General features: G+C 34.0%; 2 protein-coding genes across 3 annotated transcripts in view; one reads left to right on the top strand and one right to left on the bottom strand.

Moving 5' to 3' along the window:
- Window positions 1–3,246: 3,246 nt before the first annotated feature.
- Window positions 3,247–15,610, bottom strand: LOC127718384 (leucine-rich repeat and death domain-containing protein 1-like). 2 transcript variants are annotated; one of them, XM_052224372.1, is made up of 4 exons: window positions 15,533–15,610; window positions 11,792–13,810; window positions 9,687–9,710; window positions 3,247–5,575 (listed from the first exon to the last, which is right to left on the bottom strand). In XM_052224372.1, exons 1-4 carry the CDS (start codon window positions 15,537–15,539, stop codon window positions 5,277–5,279), a joined length of 2,349 nt encoding a protein of 782 aa, XP_052080332.1. In that variant the 5' UTR covers window positions 15,540–15,610; the 3' UTR covers window positions 3,247–5,276. The 2 variants fall into 2 exon arrangements, with proteins under 2 accessions (XP_052080332.1, XP_052080333.1); XM_052224373.1 differs by lacking the exon at window positions 9,687–9,710.
- A 57-nt stretch (window positions 15,611–15,667) lies between these two features.
- Window positions 15,668–20,134, top strand: part of LOC127718385 (dnaJ homolog subfamily C member 13-like) — a 76,483-nt gene continuing 72,016 nt past the window's right edge. Inside the window, exon 1 of the mRNA XM_052224374.1 lies at window positions 15,668–15,812. The gene's annotated coding sequence lies outside the window, so the exon portion shown is untranslated. The remainder of the gene's footprint in view (window positions 15,813–20,134) is intronic.

Genomic DNA, 20,134 nt, shown 5'->3' on the forward strand with positions numbered 1-20,134 from the left:
GCTGATACGAACTCTGCACTATAGGGCTGATATAACCCATCCTCTCATTGCAAAGTCGATTTTAGCCCCGTTATAGCCTGTTGGCCTGATAAGATATTCCGTGTATGCCATATCAAAAATGCAAACAAAAGGTATTTACAAGAAAATATTAGACAAATGAAAAACAATTGCACGTTATACATTTGTACTTCGATACTGACATGATTTATAACAAACATTTCCAGAATTATCCATTTAGAAATTTAGAAATTATAAAGAAACGAATATTTCAACTTCTTCGGGCAGGGTTGACCTTGGATAGATTTGACTATTTTTTATGTCCTTTTTTTGGTCATAAAGCTCTCCAACTGTTTTGGTTCGTATACATTCTTGGCATTCACATATTCGGCTTTGATCGTTCCTGATGAAGGTAAATCTAGAAAAGCGCTTCGGACGCATGAAATTCATAAATTTTTGCAATTGATTTTTTTTTTGGAACATTGCATATTTCTGAAACGAAAAATTTAAGAGGCAAAGAAGAATTTGAAGAGCGATATGACCAAAGATACATAACAAGAATACATTAAGGCAAGTAAAGTTAACTTTTCCCGAGGGAGTTGAATCCTTTAGTTTCTTAAAAATTCAAAGGAAAATTAGAGACGTGTATAACGTCAGTTGCAAAGTGTTAACTGTTGGTCTAATGGTACCCTCGGGACTTACAATTCATACAATAGAAGTGGTCTCGAACCAGTGCTGGTCTAATAGTAATCTCTGGGACTTATAGTTCATACGTATAGCAGTGGTCTCGGCCCACTGCTGGTCTAATGTTACCCTCGGGGACTTACAGTTCATACAATATAGCAGTGGTCTTGACCCCGTGCTGGTCTAATGGTACCCTCGGGGACTAACGGTTCATACAATAGCAGAGGTCTCGACCCAGTGCTAGTAAAAATAACACTTTATAAATTTGGTGCATCCGATGCCCTTTTCTTGGTTAATCTTCAGTTTACGAAATAGAGAATATTGTATGGGCAAAATCAATAAAGAATAGAGAAAAATGGTCTAAATAATTAAAGAATAAAGAAATGAAGGAAACCCCATCCAGACCCTCTGATATTTCGCCGTCAGAATAATGTGTGCGGGTAGGGTGACAAGTCTTGTGAACTAGCACGTTAAAAAATCGGATCAGTGTGTCGATCTAGTACAAAGCAGGGTTAATATAATTCATTTCGCATTATCATGTTCTCGTCCTGAATGTGCATTTAATTTACCGCTGGACGTTATCCAGCCATCCATCATCATCATCCTTTGTTCTTATTTAAAGTGATAATTTTATATTTCATTATTTATGTTCCATATTGATTTATAAAATGAGTACGTAAAAGTATATGAACACTTCCATATAGAACTTTGTTCTGTTGAATTTTTCCTTCAAATTTGAAAAGCATCGCTTTCTAAATATTTCAGGTACGTGTTGGTGTTGTTTTATTGTCGCTCATATTAATTGTGATAATCGAATATGCAAAGTGAGGCCCGTATTTATCAGAAGAAACTAAAAACATAGAGTTACACAAACAAATTATAAACTTATAAAATTGTCTCCCGAAGGTAGAAAGGGACAATCTTCATCATATGTAAGAAAATACCAGACACCAACATAGCAAAATAAAGACCAAAAAAAAAAAAATGCCATCAAAACATTACATAAAAAAATAAAGATATAAAACATGAACTCTATCAAAAATTGAATCTGAAATCAGGTGCTTGAAAAGATTAAGAAGGTTTTTTTTTTTTTTTTTGCCAAATATTCTAGAAATTGTCTTTTTTTATCTGTCTTTTAAATCACTAAAGACATTACACTTCTTTTTTAACATGACTGCCGATCGCGTCGAGCGTGTCGGTATAGTACAAAGCGAGTTTCATATTCTGTCGCAATAACATGTTCTTGTCCTGAATCTGAGTTTAATTTGTCACTGGACGTTAAACAGCCATCCAACGCCATCACCACACTTGGAATATTATCAATGTATAAAACATCAAATGCTGTTGCATGTGAATACAAGGAGATGTGGAAATACATCAATGCAACTGCAACCCAACAACACATTTAAATTGCAAAAGGTACTAGCATTAAGAAGTCACCATACAGTATCAACGTATACACAAATGTTTATTTAACATATGTCAAGTCCTATATTAGCTCAAACTCCAAATAAAGTTATAAATAAATCTAGTAAAAACTAACAAATACCAAAGTCTTTGAAGGACAAAAGCATTTCGATATCTCACCAAAAAAACACATATTTATTATAACAAAGTTAACGTAGGACTTTCTTTGAGATATTATTGTGTCTGGGAGACACAAATGATACCCGGCAGATGCAAAGTGTTATTTTGAAATACACAAAGTTGAGCATGTGAGCACATAGGTCTATGGTTCACTGTAAGAGGGGTTATCAGGAAACACTATGCACCTCTTATGCAAGCATATACTCCACAAATGACAAAGTTCAACTATCTCCCAAACTAGAAATCAAAACCCTGACCACATGCACACTAGCTTTCAACATAAGTACAAACAGCCAGCAAAGTGAAAACTTCCGAGGATTCAAACTGTAGGAGGAGTTATCCGGAAACGCTATGCACCTCTTAAGCAAGTAAATACTAAAAAAAATGACAAAGTTCAACTATCTCCCAAAAGAGCAAATATAAAAAAAAATCAAAACCCTCACCACATGCTCACCTTCAATATATGTACAAACAGGCCAGCAAAGTGAAAACTTCCTAGCATTCAAACTGTAGGAGGAGTTATCCGGAAACCCTATGCACCTCTTAAGCAAGTAAATACTAAAAAAAATGATAAAGTTCAACTATCTCCCAAAAGAGCAAATATTAATAAAAAATCAAAACCCTAACAACAGGCACACCTTCAATTTATGTACAAACAGCCAGCAAAGTGAAAACTGCCTAGCATTCAAACTGTAGGAGTAGTTATCTGGAATAACTATATATCCATAATGGGACGGACGAGAGGACGGACAGACGGACAGACGGACAGGGGTAAAACAGTATGCCCCCCCCCCCCCCCCAACTTTTAGTTGCGGGGGCATAAAAAAAGATTCAGGATTTATAACACGTCCATGAAATTGCGACGTTAACATCAGACCGGGTCGTTTTGACTAATGTATCACTCGGCCTGCAAACCATAAACAACTCACGAAGCTGGAATGTAGTTAGGGCACTTTTTATCAAAATAAGACAAATTTTAAATGTTCTCTTTTTTTTATTTTGAATAACAATTTTAAATAACATTGCACTATTCTACATTTAACTGTAAATGGCTAAATAGAAAAGGCTTCAATATAAAAGTAAAGAAACACACATACATAAATGTATAAATGGAAACAATGTTTATAGTAAAATATACATCTATACTTCGAACTAACAATACAGATAACAGTTTGTCTAATACTTAGTCCTTTAAAATCTGAATAACTCAAAGCAAATAGGAAAGCCCAGCAACAGACGGATGGGAGGTTCTTCATTTCTGTAATCATTATTTTTTAGCCCATTATTCTCTATTCTTAATATTTTAGCACCCCATCAAGTGTTGCCTAGTTTTCTCTATACTTTTTTTACCCTTTATTCTTAAGTTTTGCCCATATTCCCTATTCTGTAAACCTCATCCAGACCCTCATGAACCATTTCAAATGGCCAACTCTTGTGTGAACAATTCTGTATTTTTATGGTCAATTTTTCACTATTATTTATTTTTGGCCCTTTATTCTGCACTTTTTGTCCATTCTTCTCTATTCTGTAAACCCCATCCAGACCCTCACATAGCAGCTTTGAAAATGATTCTATAGCTTGCAATTAGCTCTCTCTGATATGAGACATAAAATGAAGAGACTTAAATAAAACTTATGTTCATTTGAAAATGTAGCACTATACACTCTCCAGCAAAAACATCACAAATAGCAAAAACAATTCTTTAAAAAAACCTATCTTACTTTACACGCACACACACTTTCTTGATTGTAGCTTACTTTTATGTACAGAAAGAACCGTTGAAGGTTCAAAATAAAATACTTAACCAAAGGTTAGGTGGAAAGGTGTCAAAAAGTTGATATAGAAATAAGGAGATGTGGTATGATTGCCAATGAGACAACTATCCACCCAAGTTCAAATGAAGTGGATGTAAGCAATTATAGACAACCGTTACGGCCTTCAACAATGAGAAAAACCCATCCCTATAGTCGTCTATAAAAGGCCCTGACATGAAAAATATGAAACATTTCAATTGAGAGTCTATTCAAGAAGACTATTGAAAATAAAAGAAGCAGAACGGAAAATTCAATACCCATGCTGTATGTGAATAAAAAGACAGTAATCCAACGACACAAATAACAACACCTAGAAGTCAATATATAATCATCAACAATAGACAGGTGGATATGTCTAAATCCACTCGAGTGTGCATTCTTAGTTACAAGGTGAGGATCCAGATTTTTTTTAAAGGGGAGGGGAAATCTCATCGACAAGACAACGTTAGACTTGTAAAATGTCCATGCAGTAACCATATACATGTATTTAGTTCCATAAGGGGGCCGGGGCCCCTGTCCAACTTCCAACAAACTAAATCCGCCTATTGCAGGTTTAAAAGAACATGGGTTGGATGTAACATTGACAACAGTCCAATGTAACATTAAGAAATAAATACATATTAAAAGTCTAATGCTTGTATTGCAGTTCTTCATCTTTACGTCCACTTGAAGGTCTTTAACGATGAGATAGACAATTTCGTTGATAGTAATTTCATGATAATATTTCCTTTTAAATTTCTCTTGATCTTGGCAAAGAAAAGAAGAAAGATTAAAACAAATTCATCTATGTAGCAAAAACTATTTAGGATATAAAGAGCTTGTGTGACTATCTACAATTTGGCAACTGCATTTGACATGCATTTTGTTGTTCATGGCAATCAATTCAATCTTGAGAAGAGAAGATTATCCGAATAATAACCAAATACTCGCCAGTGTAGTTATATATTGTTTTTGATCAAATGAGAATGTCAACTCTTGTATCATACAAAATATTTGATGAAAAGTTTTATATTTCATAACTTTTCAAGGGTATTTTTAAACACAGTGTAACATTTACATCATTTATATTTAAGCAAAGAGATAGTGAAATGTTTCCAAGACAAAATGTTTGGCAGTATAATTATATAAATCGTTCGCATATAATTTAGTGTCAGTCCTATAATGCCTTCAATTTTCGCGCGTAATTGACATTTTTTAAAGTCTTAACCTCTGTGCATATATCTTCATTGCACGTAACTTAAGACAGAGGTCATCGTAACCAATGACATGAAAAACTCGAATAAGTTCTTCAATATTTGCTAGAGGGCCTTTAAACTCTTTCCAGAATAGCATGGCATGATACACTCTATCTTGCAATTTGTCCTTCCCATAATACGTCTGCTCGAGCTCCGCCATTTTTTCTTCTGGAAACCGGAACTTCTTCATCAGGTATCGCAACTCGTTCTTGTTCAAATAAGTCTTGATAACATTGATCATCTTCATTAAAAGAAGTTCTGAAAAGAGAAAAAATGTATATGACACATGAATTTGGGGATTTCTCTTGACAGCCGTACATGTGAGAGGGTCTGTGTAGGGTTTACAGAATAGAGAATAATGTACAAAAAGGGCAGAACAAAGTGCCAAAAAATAAGAATAGATAATAATGGGATGCTTAAATATATTAAAGAATAGAGAATAATGAGCAAAATAGATAAAGAATAGCAAACAAGGGACCCCATCCAGACCCTCATGTGAGGTGCGATGTATCATTGACAAATGTTTTTCGTACAAATAACTCTTCACTACATGCTACTTTTATCATAAAAACTTGCAAAATGAACAATTTCGGATTGAACTGCGAAATAAATTTTGCAATGAAGAGGGCCTCTTTTTATTAATTCTAATAACATTGCTGGATGTGACATAAAATGTCAGTATCTGGCAAGCTTCTGTGACAGTACTCGAAGTTGATATGAAAAAGTCAAAAAAGAAAGTAAACTTTTAATGTCTCCGATAGGTATTTTTGCACAGGAAACTTCCCTGACTTACTCCGCATATATAGCGTTTCAAAACAATCACAACCGAAATAAAACTTGGACATTTTTGTTGTGGTTTTTTGGTCAACTACGAGTCGAATGAAGACTTAACATTGTCGCTTGCGTTTTTTGTACGTGAAAGCTTTTAAAATCACGGAGATTTGTTCCATATGCTAGTATTTGTATTGAGCAAAGTAGATTTAAAAAAAATAAACAATAAACATAAACACAATACTATATGTGGAGTTTCTGTTAGCATAAACATCATGGATACCAAATACTTGGTGGACACATTCTCATATATTTTGCTTAACATATATATTTAGATGTTTAAAAATTTTGTGGGTAAACTCTACAAGAGAGAGATGGGAATTTCGAATTTTACGTAGTTAGGAATATTCGAAGTTGAAATTAATGAACTTTTTCAGAGGAAATAGTACTTTGATCACGATCTTTATCATGATCTGCCTTTTTAATTAGCCAGCTAATTAACAAATGCATATGCATTTGACCAGTTGTATGGCAATATCTAGATGTTAACAGTGAAGATACGTGTAATAAAAGTTTGGTGTATCTTTCGAACAAGAATCAGCAGTTTAGTGTCCTACTCGGACAGACAGTTCTTTTAAAAATTGAATGGCCTAATAGTCCAGTAAAACGAGCTAGAATTAACAATTTATTTAAATGGCTTAACAATCAACCATTCGTATAGCCGGCCCATATAGAAACGACTTCGAATTATCGAATCTATATAAAAGATTTTTTTTTGTAAAATAAATAAAAACGTAAAACATGTACTGGAAAATGTGTACTTTTTTTTATAATAGCAGCAGTTCCAACTTCTCATCTACTAGTAAACGGAAACTATTGATTGATTGAATGGTTATTAATGTCCGGTAGCAAATATTACATGCACACAGGAGAGATACGTTGACATGATGTGAAAATGAACTATTCGTGTTGTCAAGACCTACATACTTAGTCAATATTGAACTAGTTCACAAGGTAACAGTCATTATTCCCGGATCGATACGAGTTGAAGAGTCTTCATTCTAGTAAGATGTGTGCTATGGGGCGAAGCGGAAAATAATAATTTTCAAGTTTTTTTGTTAACCCTAAAGGGGTTATGTTTTTTTTTGCACTCAAAGCGAGTATACGGTATGGTTGTGGTACCAACAACTATGTAGCTGGTATTTTCTAAACAATGCCCGTAATACAAAAAGTTCCTCTAAGTTTACACCAGTTGTATGTATAGGGTCTTTGCATCGGAATTAAACATATTTATTCTAAAACCAGTTGTTGGCATGACACGGGTTATGTTCTTCTCATATATTTTATGATGGTATACTACTAAACCCCTAACAGGAGGGATTGTGCCTGATATTCATATGATGAAGACATAATCTTTCAATCAGTTTAATTGAGGTCTGGAGCTGGCATGTCAGTAACTGCTAGTAGTCTGTTGTTATTTATGTATTATTGTAATTTTGTTTATTTTCTTTTGTTTCCTATTCTAACATCGGACTCGGACTTCTCTTAAACTGAGTTTTACTGTGCGTACTGTTGTGCGTTTCTTTTTTCTACATTGGCTAGAGGCATAGGGGAAGGGTTGAGATCTCAAAAAACATGTTTAACCCCGCCGCATTTTTGCGCCTGTCCCAAGTCAGAAGCCTCTGGCCTTTGTTAGTCTTGTATCATTTTTAGTTTTAGTTTCTTGTGTATAATTTGGAGTTTAGTATGACGTCCATTATCACTGAACTAGTATACATATTTGTTTAGGGGCCAGCTGAAGGACGCCTCCGGGTGCGGGAGTTTCTCGCTGCAATGAAGACCCATTGGTGGCCTTCGGCTGTTGTCTGCTCTATGGTCGGGTTGTTGTCTCTTTGACACATTCCCCATTTCCATTCTTAATTTTATTTATTGTACACATACATGTCTTACAAGATTAAAAATTCCACTGCATGTGTATTCCTCTTGCTTTTATTCTTTGTGAAGTTTATAAAATGCATACATATAAAAAGACCAATTCCTATATGTTAACTTTGTCCCTCACTCTCTCTCTCTCTGTGAAAACGACGTGGATGCACGTGCTGCCGTACCTCCGGGTAGCTACGCCCCTGTTAGAGTATAGCAAACTTGCCATTAATTCATTTCATACCAGAAATATTTTTCAGTTACACTATCTTTCCCCCAAATCAAAGCTTCGTGTGTGTAATTTGAAGTTTCTTACAATGTTATGGCTTATTTCTAACATGTAACCAAACCAAAAATGCCTTAATGTGGTTCAAACTGCAATTTTGGTAGATTTCAGGAAATTTTGAATATTTATTGTTTAGAGGATATTTGAAAAAAACAAAAAGAATATTCTTAACCAAAACAAACAGAATAATTTTGTGTTTATTGCAGCTAGGTCTTTGATATTTTCTGTTTGATTTTCTCACAACATTTATGAACTCGAGACTATTTGATTGATTGATTCAGGTGTTTAACGCCACTTTCACCTCTAGTGGCTATTTCGTGGCGGACGAGACCATTTAGAGCTAAACATGACGTATAGACACAGTATATTGTTGCGCTCTAGATGTCGTTTGGTTCGTTTTCTTGTTGGGATTCATTCATATAAGGGCGTTAAACTGCATGGGTTCATGACAGAGCCGAGCATTACAAATAAGAAGTGAATGCAAATTTTGATAGTTATCATTGATATGAACGAAAGTGAAGGAGTACATTTTGCATGAAGAGCAAAAGCTCTTCTTGTTTCAAAATGTGCAGTGTCAATGTTTTCTTATCGAAATATACTTCTATAAGTTCCTTTCAATTCTCATATCAACAATAAATGTGAATTAATGTTATATATATATATATATCTAATTCAAGAACAAATATTAATAGTCATACTTAGTATATAGTATTGATTTTGTTTCAATAGATTTACCTATTGTTAATCAGATATCATTGGTGGCGTGTAACTGGTTTTCATACAATATGAAAGTTTGTGACAACACCACGTGGCATATGTTTTAGCCAATAGAAAAAAAACCAGATTAGATCAAATGTACTGTAAATATTAGTTCGCCGAAGCATTTTATAATTTACAATTAAGCTCCTTCTAAGAACTAGCCCATATTAAGATTATTTACATAATTTCTATACATTTGTTCCTTTAAATTTAAATTTTATAGAAAAACATACCATGTGTTTCAAAATTTAAAGATCAACTTCACTGACAGCAGGGATTTATAAGTGCTATATAAATCCTTGCTGACATTTGGTTTGAATTTAGTCAATTGTGTTGGTTGAAAAAACGCTACAAGTCTCAGTGTAGGTTTGTCAATATATACTTTAAAAAAGTTGTCGATCTTTTATAATTGTGCAACATTTAAAATACTCAGAACAATGATTACTAAAGTGAATACAATAATTTGAGCATACTTTTCTCAAGCTATGATGTAATATACCTAAATATAAAAATAAATTGTAGTTAAGGGGTGTTTTTTAAAACACAAGACAGCGATTTTGTCTTGCAAGACCAAGTAAAATAAATGTATGTCTTCCTATAAAAATTAAATAAGAATAGAAATAATTTTACCTTCAAATTTGTTAATGAAGAAATCTACAAACACATCCAATTATATAATTAGGTCACTTCAATATAAAATGGGAAAACACTGTTAATCAGTTTTAATTACACAAACACAAATGTCATGATCACTCGTGAATGCATACAAAAAAATGAAAAGTTCTGTAAGACAGCTCTCAGACAGGTATTATCAGGTTTGATAAATTGATACATTCAATGTTATTTTAAAATAACTTCCACTGCCTATATTTAGAAAGAGTGTTCGCCGCGAGCGCAGACTAGTCTTCTATGATTCATAATAATGTATCGATCCTGAATTTGTATGTAATATTTGCCGCTGTACGTTTAGTCGCCTTTAACCAATCAATTTATAAGAAAATATAAAATCTTATAAATTATTTCATATGGTTTTGGCTATTCTATATAGAAAACTTCGGACGAACCAAATTTATTCTGTGTTATTCATATTTACTAGCACCAGGTCGATACCACTCCCGGAGGATTGTTAGTCCCCGGGAATATCAATAGTCCTGTAGTTAATGCTTCGACAATGACATGAATATTTCTTAAATTGTATACGTGGGTAAATAAGAAGTTATCATGAAACTAAGGGTCCATTTCCGGCAGGAAAAGCTGCATTAGACGGTTTTGCCTATTATACTTTGGTCCATTTTGATCGACATATAGATCATCAAATATTTGTACCTTCTTGGATATCATTTTTGTAGCGTTCCTGTTGAAGGTAAATCGATCTGAAAAGCGCTTCGGACGCATTTTTGCACATTATATATATAGATAGATAGATATATAGATATACACAATAAACCAAGATAAACCCAAACCATATGTAGATAAATATACCCATTAAACCAAGATAAACCCAAACCATATATAGATAGATATGCACATTAAACCAAGATCAAACCCAAACCATATATAGATAGATATACACATTAAACCTAGATCAACCCAAACCATATATAGATAGATATACCCATTAAACCAAGATAAACCCAAACCATATATAGATAGATATACCCATTAAACCAAGATAAACCCAAACCATATATAGATAGATATACCCATTAAACCAAGATAAACCCAAACCATATATAGATAGATATACCCATTAAACCAAGATAAACCCAAACCATATATAAAAGATATACACATTAAACCTAGATCAACCCAAACCATATATAGATAGATATACACATTAAACCAAGATAAACCCAAACCATATATAGATAGATATACCCATTAAACCAAGATAAATCCAAACCATATATAAATAGATATAGAAATAAGAAGATGTGGTATGAGTGCCAATGAGATAACTCTCCATTCAGGTCACAATGTGTAAAAAGTAAACAATTATATGTCAAAGTACGGCCTTCAAGTTCAACACGGAGCCACTGCACGGAGCTTTGGCTCACACCGAACAGCAAGCTATAAAGGGCCCCAAATGACTAGTGTAAAACAATTCAAACAGGAAAACCAACGGTCTAATCTATATAAAAAAAACGAGAAACACTTAAGAAACACATCAACAAACGACAACCACTGAACAACAGGCTCCTGACTTAGGACATGTACATACAAATGCAGCGGGTTTAAACGTTTTAACAGGCGCCAACCTTCACCCTAACCTGAAACAGTAGTGCAACATTACAACATAAAAAGACACACTATACCCATTACACCAAGATTAACCCAAAACCACATTTAAATTTTTTCCAATTTTTCAATTCATAAGCGTTAAAGCAAAATTCATAAGAGTAAAGCACCAACTCCTAAACAATTTCAATGCACGAAAACAAATCACGACACAATAAGCAATTTCAAAACTCACGTTCATGAAAGAGGTCTGGATGGGAGTCCTTCGTTTCTTTATTCCTTTATTTTTGATACCATTCTTCTCTATTCTTTATTTATTTGACAATTATTCTCTAATCTTTATATTCATCAGCACCCCATTATTCTCTATTTCTTTTTGGGCCTATTTTCTCTATTCTTTATTTTTTTGCCATTTATTCTGCATTTTTCTCTCATTATTCTCTATTTTGTAAACCCCATCCAGACCCTCATGAATTTTCCATAAAACAAATACTAACCTTCTCGTTCTAGTGCTCTTCTGATGAAACGACCAATCGGCTGCATTACACCACTAACGCAGACGTCCATTGGTGGAGTTTTCAATGGATTGTTATGGATACGAAGGTCCTTCAGCTTTGATAAGTTATCAAAGTTTTCTGGGAGAGATGTCAAACAGTTGTCATTCAAATGCAAAACTTGTAACTGTGGAATATCGCAGATGGTTTTTGGTAATGTGTGAATGTCATTGTGGTCTGCGATAATCGACTTGATGTTGCGCATGCCACTTATGGTGTTTGGAAGCGTTCGTAGTGAGTTCCTTGAAAGAATTAGATAAGAAATACTTGAAAACTCAATCTCGTCTGGAATTATTGGAAGCTGATTTCCGTTTTCTTGGTCAAATTTTAACCTTTCTAGGTTTGGTATTGAGAAAACAGTTTTTGGAAATTCTATAAACAAGTTATTTGAAAGGTCAAGGTCGTTGAGATTCTCCATGTCAGCAACTGTTTCTGGAACTTCCTGCAGAAGATTCGTTGACATGTCTAAAACCTGTAGTTCTTTCAGTGCACAGAGATCATTATCAAATGATTTAATGTGATTTTGGTTAAGTTTCAAAACAACAAGTCTTTCAAGTTGAGAAATGACGGGTGGAAGAAATTCAACCGAATTGTTACTTATATCTAAGACTTCCAGAAGTTTGAGCTCACAGATGACCTTGGGAAATATCGAAAACTTGTTATTGTTCAAGTTCAACTGACGAAGTCTAATAAGGCCTTTGACGTCGTCTGCTAAAGTCTCCAACTCATTGCCATCTGCTGACAAAATTTCAAGATGAACAAGAGAACCAATGGCATCCGGTATAGTCTTGAAATGATTATTTGAAAGCACAAGGGTATGCAGTTTTCGAAGATTCTCGATTTCGATGGGGAATGATGATAGGTCGTTTTTCAGCAAGCTCAAAACTTCCAACTGTGAGCACCAGCATAAGTTTTCGGGAACTTCTTTGATCCGATTATCTCCTAAATAGAGCTCTCGGAGGTCATAGAGTTTTGCAATAGAGTCAGGAATAACGGTAATTTTGTTGTTTTCTAGCCCAATGACCTCTAACCGTTGCAATTGAAACAACTCCTCTGGTATTTCTTCAAGATCATTGCTGTTTAAACCTAAAATAGTTAGATTTTTCAATTGACCAATTTCTGGTTGAATTTCTTTTAGGCGATTTCCAGAGAGTGCCAGCTCAGCAAGATTTTCCAACCATAAAACTTGAATAGGGATAAATTCAAAATCGTTGTCGTCAAGATTGAGTTTTTCTAAAGCGAGAAAATTTTCCGTGTCTCGTGGCAAATTGGTAATTTGGTTCCCCGAGAGAGTCAGTTGCTTTAATCCGTCAATTCTGCATATCTCAGGGCTCAAAAATTCAAGACTGTTTCCATCCAATGATAAAATCTTCAAGTTTTCCAAGTTTGAAACGGACTTTGGTAAATCTTTTAGCCTGTTGTCGTTAAGTGTAAGAATTCTCAACTTTCGTAAGTAACCAATTTGTGAAGGGATTTCATCCAGTCGATTCCCATTGACCCTGAACTCCCGTAAACTTTCAAGGCCAGCTACATCTGGGAGAATTTCTTCAATGTCATTGTCAGATATATCTAGTTGTACAAGTTTATCAAGTAAATAAACAGTTCTGCTTAGAACTTTTATTTTATTTTTGGCAAGAACGAGGGTTTCCAAATTCTGCAATGAAATCAAATCATCTGGAATTCCACATAGGTTATTGTCTTGCAAATAGAGCGTTGTGAGATTTTCATATTCAAATGTTTCCACCGGCACTTTCATAATTCCGCAACATGACAAGTCTAACGTCACGTATTTGCCTTGCACGTGCAAGTGTTCTTTTACGTTCAACTGGTTTCTGTCATTTTCTTCCCCATCGTCTACGACCGCTATGAATTCAGTATTTTTTGGAACTTGTTCTAAAATCTTATTCTCGGTTTCGATCATAACTTGCGTTTCAGTGTAAGGCTCTGTCTCACCATTCATTTCTAAAACGAAAATAGATGAATTAAATTAGCATAACTTGGCGCGTCGAATGATATTAACGGGGACGATCTTTTATCAATTTACAAAATTAATGTTTTGGTGGAATTACAAAAAGAAACTTGAAAACTGTTGTCGGTTGCAACAAATTTTCTTGAATCCAATCCATCCAAACCCCTTCGTGCAACAACAAAAACTTATGGCTTAGCATTTTAAGAATAGACACATCAAGGCGGTATTTAGATAACAAATAAAAGGAAATGTCCGGTAAACGTCAACGAGACAGCAACAGAACGACACAAATAATTAAAAGGCATATAGAGGACGACATAAAGTCCACAACAATAATAAGTTGTCTATACAATACGTCAATATAAAAATAAATAAGAACGGGGCCTCGGTGGCCGAATGGTCTAAGTAGTCCAACTACTGTATCACTAGCCTGTCAATACTGATGTTGTGAGTTCGAATGCCGCACGTCAGAGGTGCGCTCGACTCCAATCTTAATTTGAATAGGATTGTAAGTTTTCCTACCGATGGTCGGTGGTTCTCTCCGGGCTCTCCGGCTTCCCCCATCGATAAAAATTGACTGTCACGAAATAGCACAATAGTGCTGAAAGTGGCTTTAAACACCAATCAATCAATCAATCAATAAAAATAAGAAGACATGGTAGGGTTGTCAATGAGACAACTCTCGGCCACATGTGATGAGTAGTAGGGATGAGCCGCTGGAATATGTCACTTTTCCAAGCAACGTGATACATAATAAGGTTAAGAAATTAAGATGAAAATATGACAAGGTTGCTTATTGAATCATGATCATAAGCATCTGAAACTAATCAGATGTCGATTTTTTTCTCAGATAATAGTCGTAAATGCATCATATATTTGTTAAATCTATTTTTGATATGTTTACGTACATTATTTGTTCTTCAATAAATGATAGGGTATGTATTTATGTTATTTATCACATCATATGAAAAGGGTTACAAGACCGAAAATTGAAACACCGACTAAAAACTTTTGAAATACAGCTACAACAATGCCCTGTAATTCAAATCACAATTAGAATTGTAAAAAAAGTGATAGGAGTCTGGACCCCAGAATCTCCTGCCTTGAAAATTAAGCAATCCCTTGTTTAGTGTTCAATACATGTTTTTTAATAGTGTGTGACTAGATTATGAAACATAAAAACAAGATTTTATCTGAACTGAATGGTCAAGATTTAAGTTATCTAGCGTGTGGAATGTTTATCTGCTACACTAGAAATAAGTACTGGTATATGCCTTTGACCCAACTTGCTTTGCTGACAATAAAAACAAATCATTTTGAAATAAAAAAAATAATATTTGCCTAGGTTCTAGAATAAAAGTTGACCAAAAGTAAGACGGATACCATGCATGGTCGAGCCCCGAGTGTCTCGATCATCATGATTGTCAATCAAAAACAATACACAAGGACTAAATTCACATTAAACCAGTATAAGTATCTTAAGTTCTACTGGGACAAAGAAGGTAGTCAATATCACTTAAATAACACCGCTGATGATCATTAAATCAATCAATAAATCAAATAATCTTCAGAATCACCCCAGCCCCGCCCCCTTTTTATTTTTATTTCAACAGTTCCTGAAAATCGTTTAAAATTAATAGAAAATTCTGAATTATGCAATGAACAATTAGACACGAGATCTCTGTCATTTACTTTTAGCACGCCAATCATCATACCTGTCATTTTGGGGGAATACACATCTCCCAGGACGCTTACGTTGCCATGCAAGGTGCGTGTCTCGCGTGTGTCGTGGATTTACGTGATGTGGGAGTTATCTGCCACGCGCATGACAGGAAATGAAATATATAAACATGGCAGCCGCCAAGTCAAAGTTTCTGATGCAGATTTATTTAGATGTTTTTGATTGATATTTGTTTTGATGTAATAGCTTAACGTGCTTAATCTGTAGACTATTCGAGTCTTGCAGGAAGCTTGTCACCGAAATAGTTGATTAAGGTTCGCATAGTCTGTTCTGATGTTGTTTAAAAATAGGATGATTTGTCGGAAGTATCCCCTCCCCAGTCGGGACCGTAATCATATGACAGGACCTAAATATTTACTTTCGAAATGGATTTCTGAATAATTGAAAAAAACCTATCCTGCTTTCTGCAAGATTTTGACACATGAAGACTGAATATATTTACATTTGTTAATAAAATCATATTGCATAATTTGATTCTGAGACAGGAAAAGATTAGGGATTAAAATGTTTTTGCATGTGCCTTTCAAATCTGCATAATATAGGAAAATTTATTTGATTTGAAATTTATATAACAATCAAGTTAAGCCTTTGTCCATAAATGATATGAAGCTGTCTATCATGAGCTTCCAATGGTTATTAGTTTTACAAATTTTCAGGAAACTATGCTCATTTATGGTGTAGTCGGAATCAAATTTGCATGAAATTGTTTGTTTCTCTGAAAATAGAACCCATAAATCCACCCTTAAAGATCAGAAAAAAGTTTCATTGCCAAAATATTGTTGATGGTTTTTCAGGGCCATAGTCTGGTGTACTACACAGCCCTCAATTTAGTCTACTGAAATGGTCGCCTGGGCGACTTTTAAAGCTGATTGGCGACCAAAAATTCATAACTGGTCGCCATTTAGGCTATTAGAATATTGAAAATCTGGCGACCTTAAATTTTCGGAAAGTTTGCCCTGATCAGAGTCGGGTTTTAAAAATCGTCTGAGCGCTTGACAGTAACACAAATTTTCACTGTATTTCAAGCTTTTAGATTTAAGCGTGATCTTGTCAGTGCTTTGTTGCATCAGGTTCTTGTAGTTCATTTGTAAGCAATTTGTTGTCGTTGACTTACTGACATGATTTATATATATCTATCTTCGTATTTCCGCACTCAGTCACAACTTGGACTATAACGTGCCGTTACAAAGAAAACCATTGGCATTTATAGATTGTGTTATTTGAAAGCACATGGTCGAGCCTCGTTCTTGATTTCGTCAGTAAACAGATGGAAACAAGGTCGGCGACAATTTTGTAACTTGTTCTCATAGATTCAATAAAATACTGGCTACAATTTAGCAAACGATTTCAGATGTTCAATTGACCGATCGGGCAATCACCAGTGCTTCTGCACGAATCCGATGAGATTTTTACTAGATTTGGGCTTTGGGCTACCGCTTAACGTCGCAGACTGTTTTAAAACATATACATGAATGTCAATGAATATAATATCAAATATATCATGTGGTTTTTAACAGTTGATTTGTACAAACTATTTTCTACACTCGTCAGCATAAAAACACAACAAAAACTTAATACTTTTATTTCACAAGGGTTGTTAAGCTATAAAAAGAACGTAGGCAACCTGAAATTATTTCCTGGCCACTGAAATTTTGAGTTGGCCACTAAATTTTCATGTCTGGTGGCCAATTGGCAACCTCATTTCAGAAGCTACTTTGAGGGCTGCTACATTGTACTTAAGGATGTTTCCTACTCTTGTTTTTGACTTTTTGTTAGATATTCGGGATTCTCTAGTTTTATCCATGTAGTACCATAGAAAATTTTCCGCTAACCCCTACATCCCTACTTTTCTTTTCATAATTTTATAATAAATAGTTTAAAACTCCATTTTTTTAAATCTTATGAAATCCTTGTTATTTTTTCGTCGCTTTTCAAAGAAAAAAGGTGCCAATGGAAAATCTAGAGAGAATCATTTCCCTCCAAACTTCAGTTGATTATATTTCAAAAACAAGGACACAGACCTATCATTTTTTTTATGATTTTTAAGTTCCTTTATTTTTATTCTATCAATGTATAACAGTCTTTTAAAAAGTTTGTTATTTTGAAACAGAGGAGCAAACATCCTTAAACATAACAAGTGATTTTATTATCACTTAATTTAGTAATTTGAAAATTTCAGGAATCAACTTAGTGATTTTGATTATTCCTACAGATTTCATGAATTTCTGACTAGAACACTTCACATTTATCATGTTTATTAAAACAAGCCAGATTCAATAAAAAACAATTGAAAACGTAATGTTTGTTATTTATCAGAAATTGGGAAAGTATGAATGTTGGTGAGATTGTGCAGAAATCTGGCACTTATAAAGTAATTCAAAAGGATACCACTTTGAAAGTGAAACGGGGTCATCCATTGATAAAATACTGTTAGATTTACTCAACAGTTCTATAAAAAAACTGCTGAACCAACTCCTCCTAAATTTCGTTTAGCTAAGAGTTCCCTTTAGTGAACACCGATGATATGCAGGGTTGTCAAATAAAACTAATTAAATACTTTTAAATTGACGACTGCAACTTTAATTGGTCGACATGTTTTGTCGATTAGATCTTCTATACAGAAATTAGAATCCCTGAAGTACAAATCATAATGTCATTTACTTCAGGGATTCTAATTTCTGTATACCTTGATCAGGCCAGACTTAAAAATATTTCTGTTTGCCCAAACCCTACCCACCAGTCTTGTGTGTGGGTAGGTAGGTAGGGAAATTCTTTTTTTTTTTTACTTTTAGATAAAAATAGGGGAACAAATTATTTTACCTTGTAAACAACTTTTAAAATGAAAGACTATTATAGAGTTTTGTATAAATTGTCAGACACATACATGTATATGCCAGGATCTATGTGTAGTATAAAGATCTTTTCTATTAACAGTTTTTTTTTCAGCATTCCACCTCTATGTTCACACTTTTTTCTGAATGTTTACATTGTAAATACAGACACACATTTTAAACAAGTTTAAACTCAGTACTACGAGAGAAAAATATTTCCCTGAAATAAGAAAAGAGATCACTGATAAAATCACACCAACAAAATGGAACTGCACCTTTACAAACAAAACTGCGATAGTACAATTGCTTATAGACTGTTCAAAATATAAGGAGCTGTTTGAATTGATAACTGTGAAAAATTCCCGGAAAATATTGAAAACAAAACCAGAAATATGTTATTCCAAATGCATATAAAAAGATTGAAAATCATGGACTACAAATCATGAGCAAGACATATATTGCTGAATTTGCACATACGTATATATATACATATATCTCAAAATGGAGGAAATGACAAACAAATGTAAATAGTGATTATCATAAGTGACATATATATACCGACACAGAGTCTGTCATATAACAATTGTAAGAAATGTAAAGAAGCTCTGGACAAATATTGAAAGCTATGAAAATGAAATTAAATAATTAATAAAAAGGTCCCTGTAAATATGCCATGCATGATACTTTTATTGTTTTATATTTATATGTGCTGTACATATGTTGGAAAAAACGTTTTTGTTTTATTCTTTAAAATTTTAAAGTTAAGGAGAAACTCCATATGTATATATTTAGAGGGTCTCCTAATTAAAGGAAACTCATACTAAGAAGAAGTTTATTTGAATACAAAATTCAAATACAAAACACGTGAACAAAACACTGTTGTCAGAACTTCTGTCATGTCTGTCAGAATAATATCATTTTAATCAAATTTTAATGTCGAATCAAATTCCTGAACAACTTGGATTGGTTCCTCAAAATCGGGCTCAAACGAGTGTCCCCATCGGTCAGAGACAGTCACACAAATTTCATCAGTTTTCCGTAGCATGAAATCGTCATCACACACTTTATCAAACACCTCTTCCCATGTTTTTGCGTTTAGAATTTGTTGGAAACTACGGGGTTTGATTTTAATCCAACCTTTATTTGTACTAGACATGTTGTTTTTCATCCGTATCAATTGGAGGCTTTAATACATAACACAAATTGCCCTGTGATAAAGAGCGGTCAGATAGGATCAGGTTATTCTATGCAACAAACTGAAGACGGATAAGGATACGACAAAACTTCGCAAAAAAAACAACATCGCGAATTTTGATTAAAAAAAGATTTTGACTCAGGTGCTTTTTTATGGGTCGGTCGGGTTAGGGCAAACCAACCTATTCTTTTTTATGGTCCCACCTTGTCCCGAAGACTGGCAAAACATGTCGACCAATAAAAGTTGCAGTTAATTTAAGTATGTTAAGTGTTGTTGTCAATTTAACAGTATTCAACAGTTCAATGTTTGAAGGACAAAACAGTGGTAGCAGTCTGAAACACCAAATCTGAACTACATTTGTAATGACCAATTATGTTTTGCACTTTATAATGCTTTATGCAAGAAATTTGTAAGGAAGCATTATATTTTGATAATTATCAGTAAATTTTGGGGTTTTGAAATTGCATATTAATATAAATACATGTAAGGTAAATGATTTAAGAATTTATCAAGAAATAAGGGCGCCCTCTTCTTTTGCGAGAACAATCGT

This window comes from Mytilus californianus, unplaced genomic scaffold (assembly GCF_021869535.1).
Source record: "Mytilus californianus isolate M0D057914Y unplaced genomic scaffold, xbMytCali1.0.p SCAF_10, whole genome shotgun sequence".
Taxonomy (NCBI): Eukaryota; Metazoa; Mollusca; class Bivalvia; order Mytilida; family Mytilidae; genus Mytilus; species Mytilus californianus.